Raw genomic sequence first — 26,098 nt, forward strand, 5'->3', positions numbered from 1 at the left:
TCCATACTTTACATTTTCTTTTGTTCACTTTCCTACCTGTGAAGTGTTTTTTTTTTTTCGGGGGGGTGCTGGCTCAGTTAGTCATTTATTTTGCTTTCATTTTTCCCCCCACTAAAAATTTTTAGTTTGTTTGTTTTTCTATTACAGTTGTTCCACTTTTTTCCCCATTGCTTCCCCAACCCTGCCCACTGCTTCTCCCACAGTCAATCTCCACCCCATTGTCCATGTCTGTGGGTCATTTATATGTGTTCTTTGACTAGACCCTTCCCCTTCTTATCCCCCTTCTCTCCCTCCCACCTACTCCCTTGTAACTGTTAGTCTGCTCCTTGTTTACATGCCTCTGGTTCAGTTTTGCTCGTTTGTTGGTGTTGTTCCTTAGTTTCCTGTATTAGGTGATATCATATGGTATTTGTCTTTCATTGTCTGACTTATTTCACTAAGCATAATTCTCTCTAGTTCCATCCATGTTGTTGCAGATGGTAGGAGTTCCGGCTTATTTTCTGCTACGTAGTACTACATTGTGTAGATGTACCAGTTTTTTGATCCACTCATCTACAGATGGGCACATAGGTTGTTTCCAGCACTTGGCTATTGTCAGTAGTGCTCCTATGAACATAAGGGTGCATAAGTTTTTTTGTTGTAATTGATAGGTATTTATTCATTGTCGTTTTTGCCCTTTGTACTCGTGTTCCTCTCTGTCTCTCTCTGTTTCTTCATCTTCTTAAAGCAGACCCTTTAGCTTCTCTTGCAATTCTGGTTTAGTGGAGATGTATTGTTTTAGCCTTCTTTTGTCTGGGGAACTCCTTATTTCACCTTCCATTTTGAATGAGAGCCTTGCTGGGTAGAGTATTCATGGTTGTAGGCCTTTGTTTTTCATTGCTTGGAATATTTTTTGCCATTCCCTTCTGACCTGTAGTGTTTCTGTTGAGAAATCTGATGATAGCCTTATTGGAGCTCCCTTGTATGTTATTAGCTGTTTCTCTCTTCTTGCTTTTAGGATTCTCTCTTTGTCTTTCAGTGTTGCCATTTTAATTATTATGTGTCTGGGATTGGGCCTGTTTGGGTTCATCTTCATTGGGACCCTCTGTACTTCCTGGACTTGCGTGACTTTTTCTCTCATCAAGTTAGGGAAGTTTTCTATCATTACTTTTTCAAACAAGTTTTCTATCCATTGCTCCTCTTCTTCTCCTTCTGGAATTGCTATGATACGGATATTATTATGTTTCATGTTGTCCTGCAGCTCTCTTAAAACCTCTTTATTCTTTTTCAGTCTTTTTTCATTTTGTTGCACTGTCGGAATTTTTTTCTACGTTGTCCTCCAGCTCGCTGATTCAATTTTCTGCTTCCTCTACCCTACTTTTAATTCCTTCTACTGTGTTCTTCAATTCAGAAAGTGTATTCTTCATTTCCTCCTGGCTCTTATTGATAGCTTGTATGTCCTTTTTCATGCTGGTGTAATTATCAGTAAGTTTCTTGTAGTTTCCCTGGAGTTCTTTGTAGTTTTTTTGAGCTCACTGAACTCATTTAACTTCCCTATAATTTATGTTTTGAATTCCATGTCTGATAGTTTGCTTTCCTCTATTTCATTTAACACCCTTTCTGGGGATTTCTCCTCTTCTTTCGATGGGTGGTTGTTTCTCTGTCTCCCCACTTTCGTGACTGTTCTTGTTTGTTGCTGCTTCTTAGATTGATATGCACTTCCTGGGTCTGTCCCTGTGGCCTCAGATTGTGTACCAGTCTGGACCTAGGCAGCCTGTTGGAGACTACCAGAGATCTACTGCCTTTGTCTGTTTCCTTTAGTTGTTAATTTATTCAATCTGTGGTCAGTCGTGAGTCTTAAGCACCGAGGGTGGAGCAGATTAATTCCTGCAGGCAGGGCTTTTGCTTTTCCTCAGGCTGACACCACTTGGAGGGGAATGGTCTGCCTGCAGTATGGGAACTGAGTCAGCACTGGGACCCAGTCAGCTGCTCCCTCAGTTCTCTCCTCAACGCCACTGCCCCAAGTTTTCCCCAAGCATTCCTAGTCCTTTCTGTCCTCCCTCTGCTTGAGCCCAGGGTAAGTGGGTACCAAAATATTTTTGTGTGTGATCTGTTTAAGAGCTCTTTGTCTTTAGCTGTTTCTTTCAGACCAGCAAAAAACCCTATGGCTTTTCGCTTTTCACAGCTGGATACTATTTTCCTTTCTGCTTTGTTGCTGTAGGCTGGGAAACCCAGCTGGGGGTTTAGACCCTGCCCTTCTCAGGGAGAACCTCCGGCTGCTGAGCTTTTTCTCATTTCCTTCAGCTGCCACCTGTGGGAGCCCAGCCAGCCCTTTCGCGTCTCCACACTTCCTACTAGTCACGTTGTGATGAAGTGGCCTTTTCTGTCTCTGTGGTTGTAAGACTTCTCTCCTGCTAGTGTTCAGTTGGTTATTTCAGATAATTTCTTCACAATTAAGCTGTAATTCCAGATTGTTCCTGGGAGGAGGTTAGTGTAGCTTCCACTTACTCCTCCACCATCTTGGATCTCTCGACTAATGCCATATTTTTTGAAGGACTATACAATGGTTTCATCCTTCACTGAGTGCCATGCTGTTTCACCCATTCACAAACTTGAGTGATAGTTGGCCTCTTCATTATTCCAGTAGATGTCAGATCATGATTACCAGCAGCCATCCATTTCTTCTACTCTTCTCACATAAAGACTTTAAATAGTTTGTTGATGGAAACATTGAGTGACTGTAACTGGCTGGTAAGACCCACAGGAATTATAGCTAGATGAGTGTTCAGTTCTTTAAAGCTCTTTTTTGTAGTTTCGTTCATATGTGCTCTAAAATGGTCAAGCACTAATAAGGCAGGTTTTTTCAGAAGCCCTCCAGGATGTTTGGATCACACTTTTTCAACCCATACTCTAATTCTATTTTTGTCCATCCATCCTTTCTCATGAACATGCACAACAATTCCTTGTGGAATCACTTTTGGAAAGTTTTTCCTTTTGAAAATTAACATCAGTGGCAACTTGGTGCTGTCTGCATAGCAGGACAACACAACCATGTAATGGGTTTTCTCATGTCCTGAGCTTGTCACGGTTATGGTTTTGGCACCTTTTGGATCACTGTCCTACACGGCAAAGCCACCTCACCCTCCTGCATAAACTGACCATTTTTCTGGAGCCACAGACTGGCACTAAGATGGTGTGAGGCCAGGGCATTACAGAATAGGAACTAAGGGATTAAAAAGTACCTCCAACCTTCTGAAAGCTCCACTTTTCCCCACTTCTTCCTTGGTAGTTAGCCCGGTTTGGGCATTCAAATAAAAAAAGCTCATCACTTCTTGCCTTTCACTGTCTGTTTAATGACAAAGAGATGAGCTTCTTTTATTTTAACGCTCTAACTGGGCTAACTGCCAAGACAGAAGTGGGGTTTTTGGATGGTTGGAGGTACTCTTTAAGGTAGGACCTTTAATAATAGGCATTGAGGGAGTTGAGAGGTATCACTGGTTGTAACAGTCACTGAGAGTATCACTATCATAGTTACAGGTTCTGGTGGACTACCCCCAGTTCCTGTAGTGGCTAGTGATACCACTTAATCCCCTCAGTGCCTGTGTTACTACTAGAATAGTGATCCAACCATAACTCCCTTTATATACTACAATCTTTAACATTTATGGCTACTCACCCAGTTACTGCTGGCCTCCTCACACAGAAATCTGGTGTGCAATATAAACAGTATGGAGGTAGACAAGACAGCTGTGCATCTAACGGAGCCAGTAGCCAGCCGAGAACATGTTATCAGCTCCACCCATCTGCCTCTCATGATTGGCGGAGCTTAAGATGCAGTGATTGGTGATTGGAGGGGTCCTACTGACGCAGACCCCACTCAGTGTGAAAGACAGTTGGCAATTGGCACTGTGCCTCATACTCGTTATTAGCTTCAGCTGATTCGACAGGTGAGCGGTTGTAGCTGGGAGTGTCAGGTGTCTCTCTGCACTGTTCCAGATCCCGGGTGATGGGCCGAGGGGGACGGCAACTGAACAGACGCTTTGAGATTCAGGAGTAAAGTGGGACATTTAAGCATCCTCTTCTAATAGCTGTCGCCACCGGTGACAGGTCAGGTAATACACATCACAGTCTTATGATGCAATATATGCTCCATAAGATGCACAGACATTTTCCCCCACTTTGGGGATGGGGGATGCATCTTATGGAGTGAAAAATATGGTATATATTTATATATGTTTATAAAGTATTTTAGCTCAGAAGATTTATCAGAGAGGACGTTTTCTTGATACATTGCTTATAAGCTTTATTTCAGGCATTTTTAAAAAAGTATATCTTATTGATTACATTGTTACAGTAGTTCCAGTTTTCCCCTTTGCTACCCTCTACCCAGTACCCCAATTCCCTCCAGCAATCCCACCCATGGGTTGTACATATAAGTTCTTTAGCCTCACCCCTTCCTATATCATTCTTAACATCTGCCTGTCTATTTTGTACCAACCAATTATGCTTCTTAGTCCCTGCACCATTTCCCCGTTTCTCCCCCTCCTCTCTGTCAACTGATAACCCTCCAAATGATCCCCATACCTATGATTCTGTTCCTATTCTGGTTTGCTTAACTGGATTTTGTTTTTATTTTTTTAGCTTCAGTTGTTGATAGTTGTGAGTTTGTTTTCATTTTAGTGTTCATAGTTTTGATCTCCTTTTTCTTAAGTAAGTCCCTTTGATATTTCACATAATAATGGCTTGGTGATGATGAACTCCTTTAGCTTCGCCTTGTCTGGCACGCACTTCATCTGCCCTTCTATTCCAAATGATAGCTTTGCTGGATAGGGAAATCCTGGTTGCAGATTGCCTTTCAACACATTGAATAGTGCTTGCCAGTCCCTTCCTGCCTGCAAAGTGTCCTCTGAGAAATCAGCTGATAGTCCTACAGGCACCACCCTGTAGGCAACTCTTCGCCTCTCTCTTGCTGCCCCCAGGACTCTGTCTTTATCTTTCACCTTTGCCATCTCAATCATGATGCGTCCTGGTGTGGTCCCCTCTGGTTCCAGTTCGCCTAGGACCCTCCGTGGTTCACGGACCTGTATATCTATCTCCTTTGCAAAATTTGGGAAGTTTTCTCATTTTTTTCAATTCTCGCTTCCTCATTCTGCACTGGTTGACTTTTTTTCTTCCTTATGTTCCAAATCATTGATTTGAAACCTGGTTTTGTTCCCTTCACCATTGGTTTTGTGTGAACTTTTTCATTTCACTTAGCATAGCCTTCACTTTTCCATTATGTGTTTGCCGTACTCAAGCATATCTGTCAAGCCATGAGCATCTTTATCACCAGTGTTTTGAATTCTGTGTCTGTTAGGTTGTCTGTCTCCTCATTTGTAAGGTTGGCTATCTCCTCGTCACTTAGTTCTCCCACTGGAACCTTGATATGTTTCCCCTTTTGGGCCATACTTCTCTGTCTTGTCATTTTGACAGGCTCCTGTGTTTGTTTGCCTCCGCGTCCCAGCTAGAGCAGTCACTCCTGTTACATTGTAAGGGGCGGAGCCTTAGGGGTTCATCAGTACAGGGTGACCCGTTTCACCACGTTGTGGCACGGTATGTGGGGGAGGGGTCCGAGAGGGAACAATGCTCCCAGCCCAGCACTCGCCCCTTTTCCAGGCACCTCTACCATTTTTGTACTGGACTGGCGCCTCTCTAGCTGCTGCCCTTGTTGTTGTTCCCAGAGTGGGTGGGTCTGCGGACATTCTAGGACCGTTGGGGCCCTTTAAACAAGCGGACTCTGCTGAGACCAGCAGTTTCTGCCTCCACCCCAACCCCACTGGTCTGCATAGTCAGAAGCAATGAGGCTTGATTTTCCCTGGTGCTGGGACCATGATTTGTGAGGTCCGGTAGGAGCTGGGAATGTTCCCCAGGTGTTCCTCCTGACTTTTAAAATGTGTGACTGCACTTTCTGCCAGCCTGCCACTGCTGCTGCCACCACTCCATGTCTTTTTCACCCTGGCTGTGCCCCTCCTATGTGTCTGGATGAATATTTCTTCTTTATATCTTTGTTTGTTGGACTTCCATGCAGTTTGATTTTCTGGAACTTCTGGTTGTTTCTAGTTTTGAGGTAGTTGTATTCCTTCTTAGTTGTGGAGGGAGATGTAGTGTGTCTGTCTACGCTTCTATCTTGACCGGAAGTCCCTATTTCAGGCATTTTAAAATCTAGAGAATAGTGTATTGGAAATATGTACACTGTTCACCTAGATTAATTATTAAGCTTTTCTACATTTGCTTTTTTCCTCCATCTATTCCCTTTCCCATTTCTTTGTCTTATCCTTCCTAATCACTCTTCCTTTTTCCCTTCTTCTCTTCCTTTTGTCCTCTGCTTTTTTCTGAACTACTTAAAAGGAAGTTGCAGATATCATGACATTACTCTCCTAAATATTCCATCATGTATCTTAGGGTAAGATCATATTCTATAAAGCCACAATACCACTATCACACCAAAGGAAGTTAATAGGAATATCATAATGTCATCTAATTTATTTTCCATATTCAAGTTTTCCTAGTCCCCCAAAGGGTCTTTTTAAATCTTTTTAACCCCCCACATAGTCTAGTCAGAGTTTACACATTATTTTTTGTTATGTATCATTATTATCTTGGCCTCTTTGTATTTTTTATCATTCATGTTTTAAGAGAGTCCAGGGAAGTTTTCTTATAGAGTGTCTTACATTCTAGATTGGAGTTCCAGTAGTGTTGCAGTGAATGCACTTGGGAAATGAACTGGAAAGCTGGAGGTTACAGTTGGAACGTGACTTATTATGAACTGGTGATTTTGAATGTGGTATAGTTACTAAGTCTAAGGTTGACCCTCGCTGGTTTGGCTCAGTGGATTGAGCGTCGGCCTGCGAGCTAAGTGTTGCTGGTTCGATCTTCCAGTCAAGGCACATCAGAGAAGGAAAACTCTGACTCCAAAAAACTTCCGCTGCCTTGCGGCATACCTCTTCAGGGGAAAGGCTAAGGGAGTAAACCCCGACAGAAAATCCGGAGCCGGAGTCCCTAAGGCAGTTTGACGTTGTAGTCAACACCGGCAACTCCTGTGGCGCACCTGAAGCCAAGCTGTATTGACTCCGTCTTTCCCTTGGACCCTTCAGCTGCGAAGAGAGGGTGGGTCTGCTGCATGGGCAACAGCAGACCCTCCATATCACCCTGCCCAGGCTCTGTAGCTTCAGCTTTACTGGAGAGGACACTCCAGCGTCATCGCAAGATGTCGATTCAACACGGGAGGAGACAGATACTGTGTCACTCCCGAGTCGGACTGCACAGCCATTCTCGGCGGTGCAGATAGACTCTTAAGAAACTACACCATCGTCTCTCGAGACGGACGGCTGCTGACGATGACGATAGTTACTAAACACTAGATGATTTTTTTGGTGTGACTATGGGACTAGGTAGCTAAAGCTGAAGGCTAGTTTATTTGAAATGAGATGCTAAAACCTCAGTTTTGGGATCATCCACATAGGGTGACATGAGTTAGGATTAGAAGGGAGGTCATGAGTCAGGTAACATAAATTCTGTAATGAATATTGGGTTTTGACAAGGATGTTGACAGATGACAGAATTCAGAAAGATTTTATGACCAGATAAAATAAACCTTAAGAAAACAGGTTTTTCCAAGGATTAAAACAGGTAATATTCTGGAAGAGGCAGTGGATTGCAAGGAGGTTTGTGAAGTTTGCTGGAGAAATGAGGTTCCTGAGGGCATAGAGGCTTTCAGGTGAGGCAAGGAGGTAGATGGAATGTTCTATGAAGGTAATGAAAGAATAGACTTGACTGATGACAGAGCAGGAATCTCAGAAGATATTGTGGAATGGCTTGAAAAAGAGGGAAGGAGTGTTTGCAAAGTTGGGGATAGTTGGGTCAGCTGAGGTTCCAAGGATGAGGATGGCCAGAGAAGCTTGTACTTCTGGTGCTGGGTGCAGAGTCCCAGGAATACCCTGGAGGAAGGTGAGCACTTGGGCTCAGAGGTATTCTGAAGAAGTTGGGTCTGTACACACTTCATCAAAAGAACTTCTAATTCTATTTACTTTTCTTTGGCTCTGCTGTCCCATAATTCCACTATCTATATCATGGACTAGCAAATAGCTTCCTGAATGGGTTCTCTATAACTGCACTTTACCAGCATCAATCCATTCTTCAGTATGGACTGAATAAACTTTTTAAAAAGTACAAAACCAATGAATTGTCACTTCCCTGCTAAAAACCCTTTAGTTTCTTCCCATTTCCTTCACACAGATGCTATAATTTCACTTACACCATTTTGTCTCATGCCTCATTTTTCCTACTTCACTGTTACTACCCTCTCTCCACCTGCGGGCCTTCATAGTTAGGCTGTTTTCTAAACAGCTGTAACAAAGAAAACAAAAGATACAGTGACCTAACAGCAGTTTAATTTCAATGTAATAGTCCAGAAAGGAAGTTATCAGGAGCTGTTAAGGTGACTCTTGCATTCACAGCAAATGGTTTTTATTTTGGGGTTCTAAGTGGCTACTTCCATGCCTATTCTCAGACCTTAGTATGAAGGTGGCAGGGGCATGGGAGGTCATGTTCACTTTTTTAAAAAATTCAGGGCTTAACCTAGAAGGCACCCTCTATTTCTGCTCCCATGCTGTCGATGTTTAGTCATATAGCCATACCTTGCTGCTAGGAAGATGAGAAATGTAGTTGATATCAAATGGCCATATACTAAGCTAAAAAGTAGAATTTCTCTTATTAAGGGGATGAAGGGAGAATATATATTGGTAGATGACTAGGGAAATAGGAATACATGCATGCATCTGCTCATTTTTGGAAAAAACACACACATACACAAGACCATAACTAATAAGATGGTGTACCTACAAGGGCTGTAGAGAGAATCTGGTGGAAATGATTGGGAAACATGAAAAAAATAGATGGCATGAAAGGGAGAGACTTCTTTGATTATATATTATTGTATAATTCTGACTTTTAGATCTATAGTAATGTTCTAGGCAAAAAATTCAAAATGAATGCAAACAGAAATAAATGAGCAGTAGTCTATGAATAATTTACTCATGCTAAAGGAGAGAGAAAAAAAGCTAACCTAGATAATTTTTAACAATACTTTGATATACTTAAGCTTAAGAAAAAATATAAATCAGCACACCAAGAACCTAGATCTTGTTTTCTAAATACCATTCTGTCATAAACGAATTCAGTACTCATGGATAACAAGGCTGATTCAGGAAGATTATAAAATAAGCCTGAAATATTTTGTATAAGAAAGTAATTGAGTGTGCAAAAGTATGTCAAAAAGATACAGGAGCCAGCTTTAAGAGGTTTCCACTGGCCAATCAGGGATAACTTCAGCAAGAAAATAAATAATTCTAGCAATTTATTAAGATTTATGGAATAAAATAAGGGTCTAGGAGTTCTTACTGATATACTGTATTTTTCGCTTCATAAGATGCACTTTTTTCCCCCCAAAGGCGGGGAGAAAATGTCTGTGTGTCTTATGGAGCAAATATTGCATCACAGACCGTGATGTGTATTACCTGATCTGTCAGCGGTTGCGACAGCTGTTAGAAGAGGAGGCGGCAGGCCCACACGAAATCCCGGGGGACGCTTAAATGTCCCACTTTACTACTGAATCTCAGGGTGTCTGGTCAGTATGAAGATAGCGAAGAAAGTGATATCAATGATTGTGAGCAACTGAACTTCATAAATTCTGACACTTATTGATGATGAGTTCTTGGGGTTCCCAGAAAAACTAGAAGAGTACTTGAATCTTAAAGTCATTTTATTTATTTTTTTCTTTTATTATTTGGTTTTTCAATTACAGTTGTCCCATTATTCCCTCATTGCTCCTCCCCACCCAGCCCACCCCTTCTCCTGCAATCACATCCCTCCCCGTTGTCCATGTCCATGAGTCATTTATACACATTCCTTGACTAGACCCTTCCCTTACTTATCCCCCTTCTCTCCCTCCCCCCTATTGACTACTATTCTACTCTTTGTCCTATTTAGTTAGTTTGTTTGTGTTGTTCTTTAGTTTCCTGTATTAGGTGATAGCATATAGCATTTTTCTTTCTTTGCCTGGCTTATTTCACTAAGCATAATTCTCTCTAGTTCCATCCATGTTGTCGCAAATGGCAGGAGTTCCTTCTTTCTCTCTGCTACATAGTATTCCATTATGTAAATTTACCACAGTTTTTTGATCCACTCATCTACAGATGGGCATTTAGGCTGTTTCCAGTACTTAGCTATTGTAAACAGGGCTGCTATGAACATAGGGGTGCATAAGTTTTTTTGAATTAGGGTTATAGGATTTTTCGGGTATAATCCTAGCAGTGGAATCACTGGTTCAAAAGGCATTTCCATTTTTAGTTTTTTGAGGTAATTCCATACTGTTTTCCATAGTGGCTGCACTAGTCTGCATTCCCACCAACAGTGCAGTACCCCAAGAACAACAGGCTCAGGAGATCAAAGAGACTGCACCACTGAAACCCCCAGATCTCCTATAAAGAATCTCATACTACAAAGGTGGGAAGTCAAAGCAGACAAACCCCAAAAACAAAAATAAACAAGAAGAATCCAACATGGTAAGACGCAGAAACAACCTCTCAATGAAAGGAAAAGAGGAATCCCCAGAAAGAGAGGTAGATTGAATAGCCATAGCCCAAATATCAGACACGGAATTCAAAACAATGGTGATGAAGAAGCTCAATATACTTGACAACCTTAAAAACAACTATGACAACCTCCAAGGAAGTTACCAACAGCTCCAAGAAAATTACAGGGAACTTGCAGAGAACTACACCAGCATAAAAAAAGACATAGAAACTATCAACAAGAACCAGGAAGAAATGAAGAATGCAATCTCTGAACTGAGAAACACAGTAGAATCAGTCAAAAGCAGACTAAATGAAGCAGAGGGTCGGATTAGTGAGTTAGAAGATAATGTAGAAAAAATTCTCAGACAATACAGCAAAATGAAAAAAGATTGAAAAAGTATGAAGAAGAGGTAAGGGAATATCAGAGTCATTGGAATTAAAGAGGGATCAGAAGAACAAGGAATAGAAAAATTGATAGGAGAAATAGTGACAGAAAATTTTCCCAACCTGATGAGAGAAAAAGTTATGCAAGTCCAGGATGATGGTTAATACTGCTATTGACTCCTCTTCACTTTACATGGTTGAAATATTATTGTGTTATATTTTATTAAATATTTTAGTACACCATTTGGTTCAGAATATTTTTTTCTTGTTTTCCTCCTCTAAACCTAGATGTATCTTATGGTCAGGTGCGTCTTATAGTGTGAAAAATACGGTATATATAAAAGATAATTGAAGGAGGAGGCACAGCTCTTCTTACAGTAGATTTTTAACTAATAAGTATAGAAAAATCACCACTTTGAAAACACCACGTTGTTTAAGTAGGAATCATCAATGATGGATGCTGAAATTAATGGGTGAAAATTTGTTAAGTATGGGAAAATAGTACCTTTAAAATGGAAAAACCTAACAACTTACCCAAATGATCAAAATTAGCATCATTGGTAATGGGACAGATCAACATCAGGTGCTTCTTGATATACACTGAAAAGAGTACATCATATCTGTGACATTCTTTTCAGAAATGTATAACATGATTATAATCAGGAGAAAACATTAGGCAAACCAAATTGAAAGACAGGATACAAAATAAATGACTTGTTATCTTGAAAAGTATCAAGGTCAAGAAACACAAAGAAAAGTGCATTAATTTATCTAGATGAAAGGAAACTAAGGACACATGACAACTAAATGCAGTGTGTCATTCTGGATTAGTTCCTGGACCAGAAAAAATTGTTTTTTATTTTGTAGTAAAGGTCATAAATGGAACAATTGGTGGCATTCGAATAAGGCCCATGGATTAGATAATTATACTGTTATCAATGCTAATTTTCTGATTGGTCAACATACTGAGATTACACAGGAGACTTACTTTGGTTTTAGGAAATGTGCACTCAAGTATTCAGAAGTTAAGTGCATCATGTCTGCAACTTATCTTAAATGTTTAAGGAAAAAGCAAAACAAAACTGTGTGTGGGGAGAGAGGGAGGAAAAGAAAATGAATGATAAAACAAATAAATACGATAACCTATTAACATTTGTAGAATCCAGGGAAAGGATATGTAGTCTTTGTATTCTACTTTTGTGAGGTTTCTATAATTTTGAAATTATTTCAAAATTAAAAGTTTTAAAAATAGGTGAAGAGGAGCATGTACCCTCCTCTCTCCAGAGCTAATATATAAGGAATAAAAACAGATGCATTTGTGATTTGTGCTTATATATCACTCATCTGACTAATTCTAAAGGATAGAAGGGTTTAAAAACGTGTTATGAAAAACAGAAAAGGAAAGACAGTTTACTCTCTAGTTTGATAACTGTTTAGTTGTTTAAGTATGGTTTTTTCCCAAGTTGATTATGAGCTTTTGTTAAATTTAAGAATCTTTAGAGCAAAAATATAATTTAGTTAAAGTTAATTTCTGTGTTCCCATGTGATAAGCAGTGGCGTTGGCCTCTGTTTGATCCTGGCAGTATGTGGATCTAATAATGTCTGGCCAGTGTTTTGGAAGCAGCAGGTAGTCAGCAGAAAGCTGCTCCTAGGGGTCCTCTCTTCTGTGGACTGGTCATGATTTCCCATGCAGATGGGACTTCATGAACTTCGGCACAGGTCATCCTCAATTCCCTGTCTAAAACTCAGAGTCATAATTTTTATGAGTATGTGATTAATAATATTGTTAAAATTATAAACTAAGTCTCAGAGAGTATTTCCACTATCCGCTTATTGTTTGAACAAGGATCAGTTTAAACAGTACTGTCTTTCCTGAGAAATAGAAAGAAAGTAAACTAAGTAGAAAATGGTAAATTTCAAATATGTAGGATATCTTTGAACAGTTAAGTGATTTTTTTTTTTCATTTATCTTTTGAGCTTGTAGGCATAACATAATTTTTGATTATTCCTGTTTGGCTAATAAATATACAGGAGTTTTGGGGGCAGTTGACTTCTGGATTTTGGTTGTCCGACATTAGCCATTATTTACCTTATAGTCGTTAGGAAAGAAAAGCACATAATGATTTGATTTTGTATAGTAATATGCAGTATTATATTCAGAGAACATTAAAGAGAAAATGCTTTTGTGCATTAATTTTATTGCTGAAACAGCATTTATCAAGATAAAAGTGTATATATTTTAATGCTACAATTACTACTCAAGTAGAAAGATTTTTAAGTCCTGTTGCTTCATTTGTGTGATTGAGTAGCTCTGTTCTTTGATATCCAAAATGTAAATTAATATTTGCTTTTAATTCTTTTGAGTTACGTTCTCTAAAATCAGTACTTTTTCAACTTTGAATATGAAATAAAAGTTCAATATACCATTTATCCTGTAAAACTGTATACATTTTAATTTCTTGAATGTCATCAGTGGGTATCAGAAAATAATCTTATTTTTGTTCAGTATATCATTAACTGTTTCTGAAAGCTATATTTATATTTTACTGAAGACAGTCTGATACCAACTATTTTGGCATTAGCCACACAGAGAGTAAGAAAATTTATATCAGTGCTGGGCTGTAACAAGAAAGCCAGTAAAGTTAAATGTGAAGTGTATAAAGTAAATCGTATTATTTTTATTTAACTGTAGAAGGTAAGGATAAAAATCCTGAGTTTGATTGCCTTTCTAAGTTATTTACTATTTATGCAAAAAACGTGTAAATCAAGACACTCTGAGTTGTTAATTTGCACATAAGAACACCTTGTTTTTTGGAAATAAAATTATAGCTGTACCTTGATCTAACTTTCATCCTTTCCTGTAAATTACACATGAATAATTTTTGTTTTTCATTTATCTGTTTCTCACTCTGTTTTGGCTACATTTGCATGGATGTCCACTTCAATAACGTCTATATTCTTTTGTTTGTACATTCTAATTGACTGCTATTCTAAAGTCATCATTTAGACATCATCAATCTTATCTCGCAGACATGTCAAATTTAAATTGCCCCAAACATTTTCTCTCAGCCTGTCCCTCTTTTGTGAAGGGCGTCTTTTATCACGTAGAGCCAGAAGTTCAGGTGTTGTGCTTCACTCATCTACCCCATCCTTGACAGCGACTTTGTCGCCAAGTGCGGTCTGCTTCCTGAATCTCTCAAGTCCAGCTACTTCTCTCCTGTATCGTCTACACCCTAGCTGTGGGCTGAGGCCTTGCCGTTATTCAACATGTCTTCTCAATTGTCTGCTAATGGTTTTTCCTACATTTGCCCCTCCCCAATCCCTTTTTCAGTAGCAACTAGAGTGATTTCTGGAATTTACATATCTAGTCATATCTACCCTATTTAAACCATTCTGGTTGCTCTTAAGGTAAAGTAAAATCTTTGCATGGCTTTCAGACCCTGAACACTCTCCGTTTGGCTTTTCAGGCACACAGTTCTCTCTTTTGCCCATACACTTTGGTCATGGTGTCCTTTCAGCCTCGACCTAGAAATACCTGGTGGTATCCATTTGCTTTTTACAGTAATGAAAATTCTTACATAATTTAAGTTCCTCCCTAATATTACCCATGTTTGTGTCCTTTTGCATCTTTATTTTCTTTCCAGCCAGGAAAATTAGTGTAAGTCAGAAATACTTCCCTTTTCCTACAACACCACACTTGTCATTTCCTGTGCATATAAATCTCTCTGGCAAGCTATCACCCTTTTCTTCTTCAAAAGGGCTTTAGTTTTGTCTGATTATAAAATATACATCTAAGGGTTTCATTTCCTTTTTATAGCCTGACCTCTTTCAAAGAATCTTGTATCTTAAATTCTTGCCTAACCTATTTTATCTTTCTAAGTGTTCTAGCACATTGCCTTTGATTGCTCTTCATTTTTGTCTATCCAAATATTGTCTATAATATAGGCAAATGTCACATTTTACAATGATTTCTTAGGTATATTAGTTTCATTAGAAGTTTCTTACACCTCTGATACTTCTCCAATAGATAAATACATAATTACAAAGTTTTTAGAAACATCAGTTATTGAATATGAGCTAAGTCATTACCCATAGAGCAAGGTCAGGATAACTGTATTTCTTCTGGGCATGCATTATAAAATATGTTTATTAGGTTAACTGTCTATATGTGGTAATTTCTTCCATGGACTATTTAGCTAGCTAAAGGAATAATATTAATATTTGAATTTTGGGACTTTCTCTAAATGTTTTGAGGTAGTTTAAAGAAATTGAAGCCCTGGCTGGTGTGGCTTAATGGATTGAGTGCCGGACTGCGAACCAAAGGGTTGCCAGTTTGATTCCCAGTCAGGGCACATGACTTTATTGCAGGCCAGGTCCCCAGTTGGGGGTGCTCGAGAGGCAACCACACAGTGATGTTTCTCTCCCTCTCTTCCTCCCTCCTTTCCCCTTTCTCTAAATAAATAAATAAATAAATAAATAAAATTTTTTAAAAAATTGAAAATTGGGTTATATCAATTTTAGGCACATGGTAACTTCTGAGTCAGGAACAGAGATGTTCAGAATTTTTCATATGATTACTAGTATGGTCTATTATAAAGAGATGCATAGAAAAATGCCCACAAGGATATATTAGGTTGTTAACATTGGTTGGATTAGAGATAAGAAGTCATAGTGTAAAGATATGTCATTCTTCCCTGTGCATATACATTATGGTATAGGTTAACCTTCTGTAACAAAGATTCTTAAATACAGTGGTATAAATAAGATAGAAATTTATTTGCTTCTCGTGTAACACTCTGGCTAGTTTATGCTGATGGGGCAAGTTAGTGTTTTGTGGTCCTTCCAGGAGACACGTGCACAGGTACATACTCATCTTGCTTGCTTTGCTTCATGTGGATTGGCAATCTGAGTTTTAGCCATATCAGAAGTCTGTAGGAAGAGTGAAGGAAAGAAAGTCCAAGCAAACAATACCTTTTTTTAAGTGAGCCCAAAGTTGGACACATCACTTTAACTTCCAGTCTTTTGATTAGGAATTAGTTTATCTTGCATAGCTATATAAGGTAGATAGGAAGATAGAGTCTGTATCTAGGTGGTATTTTGTTTAGCTAAGACTGTATTACTGTAGAAAACATAAAAATCAGATTTTAGGAAAAACCAGTTTGTCAAAATATACTTATGTATTTTAAAATTTTTTATATGTATTACTATTTTAATTTATATTATACTTCAGATAATTTATTCAGTTTCTTTGGATCACAGTTTTCTAGTTTTTAAAGTCTTATTTTTCCTTGTAATTTTAAAAATCTATCACTGGTTACTAAAAGTTCCCCAAAAGCAGATTCTATACTATTTACTCTTTTTTTTCTCCCTGTGGTATCTTACTGTGGCACGAGTAGTAGGTATAGAATAAATGTTCATAGATGTATCAGAATATCAACATTGTTAAAACCTAATAGCAAATGTTGGCAAACTTTTTTGGTAGCGGGCCATAGATGAAATATTTGGACTTTGTGGATCACAGTCTCCATTGCAACTACTCGACTCCATTGTTGTAGCATGAAAACAACCAGATGTAAACACTGTCTTCAATAAAACTTTATTTACAAGCATAGGTGGTAGGCCAATTTGACCTTGCATTATAGGATCGCTACATCCTCTAGATAGAAATAGGCATCAACTTAGATTTGTGGAGCTGCATAATTACAGAATATGAAATTGGAAGGTAAGTAGGTAGGTCACTGCTTGGGCTTAGGATGCAGTACAACTTCTTTCTAATGTTTATTAATTACATATTATCTTCTCTATATTCTCATATAAAAAGATAATGAGCACAATGATTATAATGCAACTTCTTGAGTGGCAGACATTGCATTAAGCATTATCATACAAATTAGGTTCTGTTATTATCACCATCTTACGAATGAGGAAACTAAAACTTTGAGAGCTTTTATAGCTTACTCAAGATGAGAGGTAGACTTGGTACTTGAACTTGAGAGATTCTTTGCTTACTTGATAATTTTAAAAGTGAGGGTTCTATAAGATGAATAGCAAGATAAGACTCAGTATTTCTAGGTTTGTTTCACGGCATAATGGTACAGATTAGGCCTATACAGAAGTGGGCTAAAGAAGTTGGAAGGAATTAATAAACCTCTCTTTTGCATCAACTTCAGCTCTATTATGGCCCTGCTCTTCTTATGAAAGCCTGCTTTCCCGGGATTTTTTTTTTTTTTTTACTATCTTTTTACACTGCCTTTTATTTGTAGTTATTATGACCAAGATCAAATACTTCCTTCATAAAGTCTTTATGTATCATAGAACTCTTTATGGTAGACATTATGTACTAGGCTTAGTTTTTCCTACTAGATCAAAAGCTTTTCTCCTTGTCTTCCTCATCCTTCCTTTTCCTCCTTCTCTTCCCCTTCCCTTGATACAAGTAAACGTATCACACATACACTTGTGAAATCACCACAATCAAGATAGTGAACGTTTCTTTGACTTCCAAAGGTTTCCTCATGCTCTTTGCAATCCACCTTCTCTCCAGCCTGTCCAAATGGAACCACATGATCTGCTTTCTGTCACTGTAAGCTGTTTTGTATTTTCTGAAATTTTATATTAATGGACTCATTCAATGTGCATTACTTTTGGTCTTTAGTTTAGCATAATAATTTTTAGATTCATCTTTGTACATATTAGTGATTCATTTCTTTTTATTGCTGTGTAGAATTCCATTGTATGGACGAACCACATTTTAAAAATTCATTCACCTGTTGAACATTTAGATAATTTCCAGTTTTGACCACTGCAAATAAAGTTATTAACCTTTGTGCCTAAGTGTTTGTATACAATATGGTTTTATTTTAAGCTGGGTAAATACTTGAGAGTGAATGATCTGAATCATATGAGTAAATGTTTAACTTGTTAAGAAACTGCCAAACAGTTTCAATGTGGATGTATTGATTTATATTCCCACCCCAGAATGAGACAGATCCATTTGTTTCACACCTCACTATCATTTGGTATTATCTGTCTCTTAACCTTTAGCCACCTAAATTAGTGTTTGGTAGTATCTTGTATTTCTTTGGCAATAATGATGTTGAACATATTTTCTTGTGCTTACTAACCATTTGCATATCTTCGAAATGTTCAGATTTTTGCTTGGTTTGTTTCTCAAGTTATTGTCATATTCTAAGCATTCTTTTATATATTCAAGATACAAAGGTCAGATATATCTTTTTCTGCTATATGTGTTGTGAATATTTTGTCTCAGTCTGTGGCTTGCCCTTTCATTTTCCTAACTGTTTCCTTTGAAGAATAGACTTTTAAATTTTGAGGACGTACAACTTGTCAATATTTTTATGATTTATGTTTTTCTTTGTACTAAGAATCTGTTGTCTTACCTCATGGTAACAGGTTTTTTTCTCTTATATTTTCTTCTGCTATATCTTACACTTTTAGGTTTTACATTTAGGTGTGTGATTCAACTTGAGTTAATTTTTGTGCATTGTGTGAGTTAGGGATGAGGCTCATTTTCTTTTTTCTCAGAGGGATATATTGTTTTTCTGCCTTATATTGAAAATATATTTATTTCCCCATTGAATGGACTTAGCAATCACCACCTTCTTAAGTTTACATTTAGAGTTTTATTGCTACCTCAAGTTCATTCTGTTGTTGTTGTTGTTACTTTGAATTGAAGGAGATGAGTAATCTTGCATTGTTCTTGCTAGGTTATAGGAAACGTGGTAAATTTCAACTGATAATAACAATTAAATTTTTAACTGACTTATTGTTCTCCAGTTCAATCTGATAATCATTTTATTTTCAGGAGTTACACATAATATTGCGTTACTTCGAGAGGTGATAATCAGCTCACGCTTTATAAAAGGAGACATCGACACTAAATTTCTTTCTCATGTATATCCTGATGGCTTTAAAGGTTTGTATGCATTGAACTATTTTAATGTATTAAGGTTATTATTTTATAACTTATTGTAATGTATTTTTTTCTCTATTTTGAAATTAAGTCCTTTGGCCTATATTATACTTGATTTATTAACATACTTAGTGTATCCTAGACTATTGACAATTATGATTTGGAGTATCCATGAGTAATTAATGAATGTGTAATAATATGTAATTTTGTTGAGTGAGGAATTAAACTATGTGGAATGTTGTGCAAGTCCAGTTTTGAAGGAAAACATATAAGAAGAGCATTAGCCTATCTGATTTTCTGATTTCTGTAAGTCAATTCAGATTTATATTCCCTGCTGGTATCGGTATATGCAGAAACTCTTCTTTAATAACGAAAACTATATATTTATAAAAATTAGTACTCTAAATTTCAGAATACCAGATGCTATTTCTATCAATGAAAATGAAAGTGTCTAAGAAGATGGTGGTTTGTATTCTAAAAAATTGATTTGGGGTAATAAGTGGAATATGAAATTTAGTACAGTAAAGTTATCAGTGAATGTTTTCAGATAGTAGAAAAATTGCTAATCAAGTGAGAGACAGAGAAAACCCATTAGTGAGCATTGAAAACATGGCTAATGTCATATTAAGAAGGCAACAGGACTTACAAGAGACTTGTTAGAAGCATTATTAATGAAAGCAAAAAGAATTTACATATTTTTCTAATGAACTTGGGGATATAAAAAGATTAGATATTCTCACAAATATCAAGTGTTCTTTATATCCATTTAAAGTGTTTTAGTAGATAAAATGTCTTAGTCATTTTAGAAACTGTATATAGGTTTAGGTCAACTTCATGTTGCTGAACTATTAAATACATTTACAAAGCAATTTCTTACCTCAGAATTTACAATACAATTTTCATGAGACTAAATGGAGATTACTGATTTAATTGTTCTTTCAAAACTTTAATGTTACAGGGTTTTATAATCAGTACCAAGTGAAATGAGGAATGTATTTTATTTGGAAACTTAAGTAAGACTAATGAATCATCAGGCCCTTTCCCTAAATTTTAAAATTTTTATAAATATAAAATACAGTTTTAATATAATTACAGTTTTATACCTGTGTGATTATGTTGTTAATAGCTATTGTTTTCATGAAGCTAGGAACCACTTACGTTACTGCTTTCTATTGTATCCCTAGCAACTACACAAATTCTAAGTTCAATCAGGACTTCCAGATGCTTTTATGTCTACCTGGCTAATGCCTCTGTGAAGGTTATATAACATGAAACAGTAGTGAGAAGAAGGCAACAGGTCAAAACTTTAGGGAACCTTTAGAACAAACATATTGTATATGTACATGGGTTCCTATATATACATACACACATTTATCATATGTCTATATACATGCATATATGATGTATCCCATTACCACAGAGAAGACAATGAGGGATTAAAAATTTCTAATTGGAGTTGATTACTATGTGCAATACGTTTAGCGGTAATGTCCCAAATTTCTAAGGGAACTCAGAAATTTACCTAGCAGCTAATACTGCAATTTTCTGTGATAAACTTAATATATCACATTGCTTTTTTTGGTAGGGAATTATCAGCACCAACACTATAATTCTATTTGTTATGCTTATGCAAGATAGGAACACAACTTTTAAACTCTTATAAGTTATTAGAATGGCATTTAGCAACTTTTAACCTCACCTTTCGTTTTACATGTGAGGAAGCCAAAGCACAGAGAGATTAAGGTTAAAAAACCAGTAATATGAATTTAGCGCTTTCAACTTTTCCTTTAGTACTCATTCAATTGTGGTAGGATTCAAAGTCATAAATCACAAAAGTTTTCAGAGTATGCTATATGTTGTCATATTGCCTCTAAGTACCTTAAAGTATACACTTATATTTACCATTCTTCATGTTTACCTCTAATTTCCTCACATTATTTTCATGTCAGTTCTTTCTCCTCTGAATAGCTACTCTTTTTCTTTACCTTCAGATTACTCTATTTATTTTCCCCTAGAACAGGTCTTAGATATATTAAACTGTGTCGTTTTTATTGTTTGATATATGTGCCTGAAAGAGCAGCAGGAAGTGGCAACTGAAGTTAATCCAGGATCTTCTCCATATGTTTGAGGCTGGGTCATTTTGCCCCTTTGGGATTACTCATATGCTTGCCATCTGTCCAACTATCCTAGGCACTAGGCATAGGCAAGTGCCTATTTTTATAACTGCATAGACATTTTATGTTACATATGTTAAATATCCCAAGTTTATTTATAGAATAGGGCAGTGTTATACTAAAGGTTCTTAGATTGAACTTTGAAACAATTGTGTCTAAATTGTAAAAATAGGACACATAAGAATTTGTTTTTCGTGTCAATTTATTAGATTCTCATGTTGTAAAGCTATTTTCTTTTGATTCAGAAAAAAAGGAAAATGGGGATGAAGGTATTTTGATTCTGAAATAAAGGGGAAATGAGAAAGAAGGTATTATAGGAACTATAATTTCAGCTGACTTGTAATGAACAATTTGGACTTACTTCTCTGCTGCATTACTACACTTTAGTCACCCGTCTCATCAAAAGAAATTATAAAAATTATCTTTCTCTTCTGAAAAGTTGCATAATTTTTATAGAAATTTGATCCCATATAAGAAGAATACCATTATTTTTCACTGAATTTAGTCAAGCATATATATTTTTTTACCTTTAAAAATGGTACTATGATATAGGGACTGAAGTGTGGCCTTTAAAAGTCCAGTCATTAAATAATAAATATATGCTGTAGAAGAAAATCAAAGACAAATAATATATTTTTCCTGCTCTTAAGGAGCTTAAGTCACAAGAGAAATAAACATGTGAAGAACTAATTATAGGACAAAATAAAATAAGTCCTAAGTGAAGATACAAGCAAAGTATCTTGAGAGTAAAGAAAAAAGTAACCAATTCTGATTTAGGGAATCAAGGCTACCTTCAAAGGACAAGGTAGTGTTTAGACTGTTGAAACACTTTTCATAGGACTCAGTTCCATAGGCTCTAGGGCCTCTGTATGTCTTGGGAGAGCCAATGTGCACATCTCCTCCTAATCCATTCTCTTTGGTATAATGTTGGTAGTTAAAAATTAGCCTTGGATAGAGTATTTATAATAAGGAAATAGGCAGATGCTGCACACTGGGACATTACTGGGGCTTTCCCTTTCCTTTAGTTTCATGAAACACTGCACCTTTCAGTTTCATAAACTACCTCTCCATAGAAGAATGTGTTGCAGATCTGGAAAGTATCTGTGTTCTAATTATGAATAATTTTTAGTTATTTCTATTTTAAGTGATTTTTAAACATATTTCTCTTTGTCTCATTTCTTTCAAATGATTTCAAATAATTATCTGATCATTTTTCTTTTGTGAATTTTACAAGCAGCATCTTCTTGCTGATGATTCAGCATTCAAATTGCCCATACTGTGGTGAGATTATAGCTCTAAAGGGTACACATTAACCTGCAGACTCTAAAATATCGAATCCTGCCTTTACTCACACACTTTTTGAAAATTATGCAAAGAGAGCAGATTTCTCTGCTGCACAAGACTCAGCCAGACCAGGTAGCCTTCCTAAACCTTGCTAGGCTAGACCACTGTCCCCAGGTCCACCATATACTGATAGGAGTTAAAGAAATGGGGGGAGAGAGAGAGGGAGGGAGGAAGGAATGGAGGGAAAGGGAGCTGCGGGGGTGGGGAGAGATTGGTTGGCTGGTTGATTGGGACTCAGACCCTGACTATATGCAAGAATATCACACCTTTATTTTCCTTTTATCGTTCATAGTACAGAACATGGCCAACAATACTCCTTTTCTACTTTTCCTTTATCCTCTCCTTAAAACTAAAATTGGGGGTGACGAGTGATAAGGAGAAGTGGGTGTGAGGACCCTTAAGTTTTTCCTAGAGATCTGAGTATATTTTTTAAAAATATGTGATTGTTTCATTCTATGCATGCTTAATATTTCTTTTTCTTTTGAAATTAGACTATAAACTTGCAGTGAGCAGAGTTTTTAAAATTTGAACATCTTTCTCCCTCTGATTCCCCCTGCAAGCTCCAGTGTCTGGTATAATACTAACTAGCTCCATGATATGTGCTTGACGATATACTTGTTTGAATGACTCATAATTCTAAAAGATAGAAGCATATATGATGTTAATATTATGTGTATATTGGATCAATTGAATGATTGGTTGATTTCTCTCAGGACACAAGTTAACAGAGAATGAGAGAAACCAGTTATTGGCAATAGCATCATCATTGTTTGTGGCATCCCAATTAAGAGCACAACGTTTTCAAGAACATGAAAATTCAAGGTATGTTAGGTTATTTAAAATAATACATGAACAGAAAAATATTGATTATCTAATTTGTATAGGAAATTGTTAATAAATTATCTGACTGATCTCAGTTGTGGAAGTTCTTATGAGTGTTTGGAGAAGTATAATAAAGTCATACTGCTTAAAAATCATATTGCTTCTGTTTCGTGCAAATGAATTTTTTAATTCAAAAAGAAAAAAAGATGTTTGCCCCTTTAATTTGGACTTTATCAGAGGTAAGAAGATACTCTGGAAACTTACAAGTAATTTATATTTATTCTGTTTTATTACTTTGTTAATCTTGAAAAACATTTTGAGAATTGTTATAATACTAAAATGTAGGAATGAATCTTAGCAGATATATGTATATATATATATATATATATATATATTTGTGAAACTCATTTATAAGATATAAAAAGGAGTTAATGCCAGGTTGAGTTAGTTTTTGTGATCCCTAAGTATACACTTTAGCTTCCTAGCAGAAAGCATGTTTTATCCAAGGGCAAATAAAACAAAATCATTGTGCATTAATGCTCCTGATAGAATTTTTTATTATGAATGTTTGTGTATTGGATAGAGTAACTATAATCCATTACTTGCTAAAGTGATGCTGTTGATAAAATTATGTTATTTCAGGTTCCTTTCCTTTTGCTTTTCCACAATAGTAAGAACAAAGATATAAAGAAAGAAAGATGTCAGGTGGCAAAGAACCTCTGAAGAGCACAGTTGAAAAGCTCAGATTATCTCTGAAGAATTAGGTAGAAGAAAAACTAAATAGGGTTTAGGCTAATGTGGCTTTTTACTCATTAAATCTTGGAGTAACTGGCACTCTTCATTTGTTCTCATTCTCAAGAGAAAGTAGAGGAAGATTAAAGAACAATTTTTTTAAAGTTATAATTGAGTAGATAACAAGGGAGAGGGAGAAATTAGAAAATATAGAATATCAGTAAGTTACTAAATGACTGGAAGGAAGAGGTAAATCGTCAATAGAGACATGAATCTGGTTGTTTTTATCCCCCTCATTGTGTTGTCCAGTGTGGTAGCCACTAGCCGTGTATGTTTATTTGAATTAAAATTAAATTACAAACTTAATTTCTCAGTCGTATCTCAGTGTCAATATTAAGGTAGCTACTAGCAACATTTCTGTTTCCAGTGCTCCATAGCCATTGCTGTGGCTATTGCATTGGGCAACAGGAAGGACCTTTGCATCATTGCAGTTCTATTTCCAAGCACTGTTGAAGGGGCACAATATGTGTGTAGGAGAGAGCATAGGTTTTGTTTTAAAATGAAAACCATACCTTGCATTATTTTTTAATTCTTTTGGTAAATACAGTATTCATATCCTGATTGCTTTACCTTCAGATGTTATTTGGGCATTGATTATTTCAGACATCCTGAATGTAGCTAATGATGAACTGATTTGATCTTTAAGGAATGTATTCAAGTTATTTTCATGAGCATGAACAACAGTGTGGTGATTGCAGGACTGGGGAGGCAGGTATAAGGGGACTAAATGGTAATAAAAAATAATTTTTTTTTCAAATAAAAAAATTAAGGGAATATAAGTTAAAAAATTTAAAAAATTAAATGTACTTAGCTGGTGTTGTGAGAGGCTATGTTTGGCTTCAGTTAATTTTTTTTGAAGACTCTTTCAAAGCTTTTGCCCATTTCACGGTGGTGGACTTATGCACGCACCTGCCCACACTGCACTGAGTGTTAGCAGTTTTTGACCAAAAAACGGCACAACCCCTGTGCCCCACCCTTGCTATTTACCTGATCTTGCCCCAAGCAACCTTTTTTTTTTGTTTGTTTCACCGGATTGAAAAAAAATCCTCAAAGGGAATTGTTTTGCTGTTGTGGAAGAGGTGAAACAACAACAACAGTAACAAAAATGCAGAAGCACTAAAAGGCATCAAAATCAACGAATTCAAAAACTGTGTTTTGAGCAGTGGAAAAAAATATCTCGATATCAAATGATATCAAATGTATCAAATGAAAAGTACTTTGAAGGTGACTGAAGTTTAAACATGTAAGAATAAATACACATTTTTTAATAAATACCAGGTTTTTGGGGTCCCCCCTCATATAGGGTGGGGCAAAAGTAGGTTTATAGTTGTGAGTACATGAAACAGGTAATAAATCTACTGTAATAATCAACCTGTGTGTATTTTTTTATACAAACAACTGTAAACCTACCTTTTCCCTACCCTGTGTATCTTACATAATTAGAGTCATACTGGAAATGTACTTTGAATTATATTTTTTTTACTTAATATTATGTTGTGACTGTATTTCCTCTTCACTTACTAGCCTTTGGAGCATATTTTTATTTTATTTTTATAGAAGAATTTAAAACATGCAAAATAAATGTTTGCCCTTCAAAAGGCACCATCAAGAAAATTATAAAATGAGCTCTACCTAAAACACAGAGGCAGACAAACACAGGAGCCTATCAGAATGAGGAGAGAGAGAAGTATGGCCCAAAAGGGGAAATGGATCAAGGTTCCAGTGGGAGAACTAAGTGATGAGGAGATAGCCAACCTAACAGATGGAGATAGACAACCAAACAGATGCAGAATTCAAAACACTGGTGATAAAGATGCTCACAGGCTTGACCAATATGCTTGAGTACAGTAAATGCATAAAAGAAGTGAAGGTTATGCTAAGTGAAATGAAGGAAAATCCACACAAAACCAGTGGGAGAACTAAGTGATGAGGAGATAACCAATCTAACAGATGAGGAGATAGCCAATGTAACAGACATAGAATTCAAAACACTGGTGATAAAGATGCTCACAGACTTGACAGATATGCTTGAGTACGGCAAACGCATAAGGGAAGAAGTG

General features: G+C 36.7%; 1 protein-coding gene across 4 annotated transcripts in view; it reads left to right on the forward strand.

The window, feature by feature from the left end:
• Nucleotides 1-26,098, forward strand: part of PCCA (propionyl-CoA carboxylase subunit alpha) — a 510,516-nt gene that overhangs the window by 278,982 nt on the left and 205,436 nt on the right. For all 4 annotated transcript variants that reach the window (XM_090258653.1, XM_090258654.1, XM_090258655.1 and 1 more), the window contains exons 17-18: nt 18,799-18,909; nt 23,138-23,246. In XM_090258653.1, the coding sequence (XP_090114779.1) occupies nt 18,799-18,909; nt 23,138-23,246 (220 nt within the window). The remainder of the gene's footprint in view (nt 1-18,798; nt 18,910-23,137; nt 23,247-26,098) is intronic.

This window comes from Furipterus horrens, unplaced genomic scaffold (genome assembly GCF_987537825.1).
Source record: "Furipterus horrens unplaced genomic scaffold, mFurHor1.1.pri manual_scaffold_12, whole genome shotgun sequence".
In the NCBI taxonomy this organism is placed as follows: Eukaryota; Metazoa; Chordata; class Mammalia; order Chiroptera; family Furipteridae; genus Furipterus; species Furipterus horrens.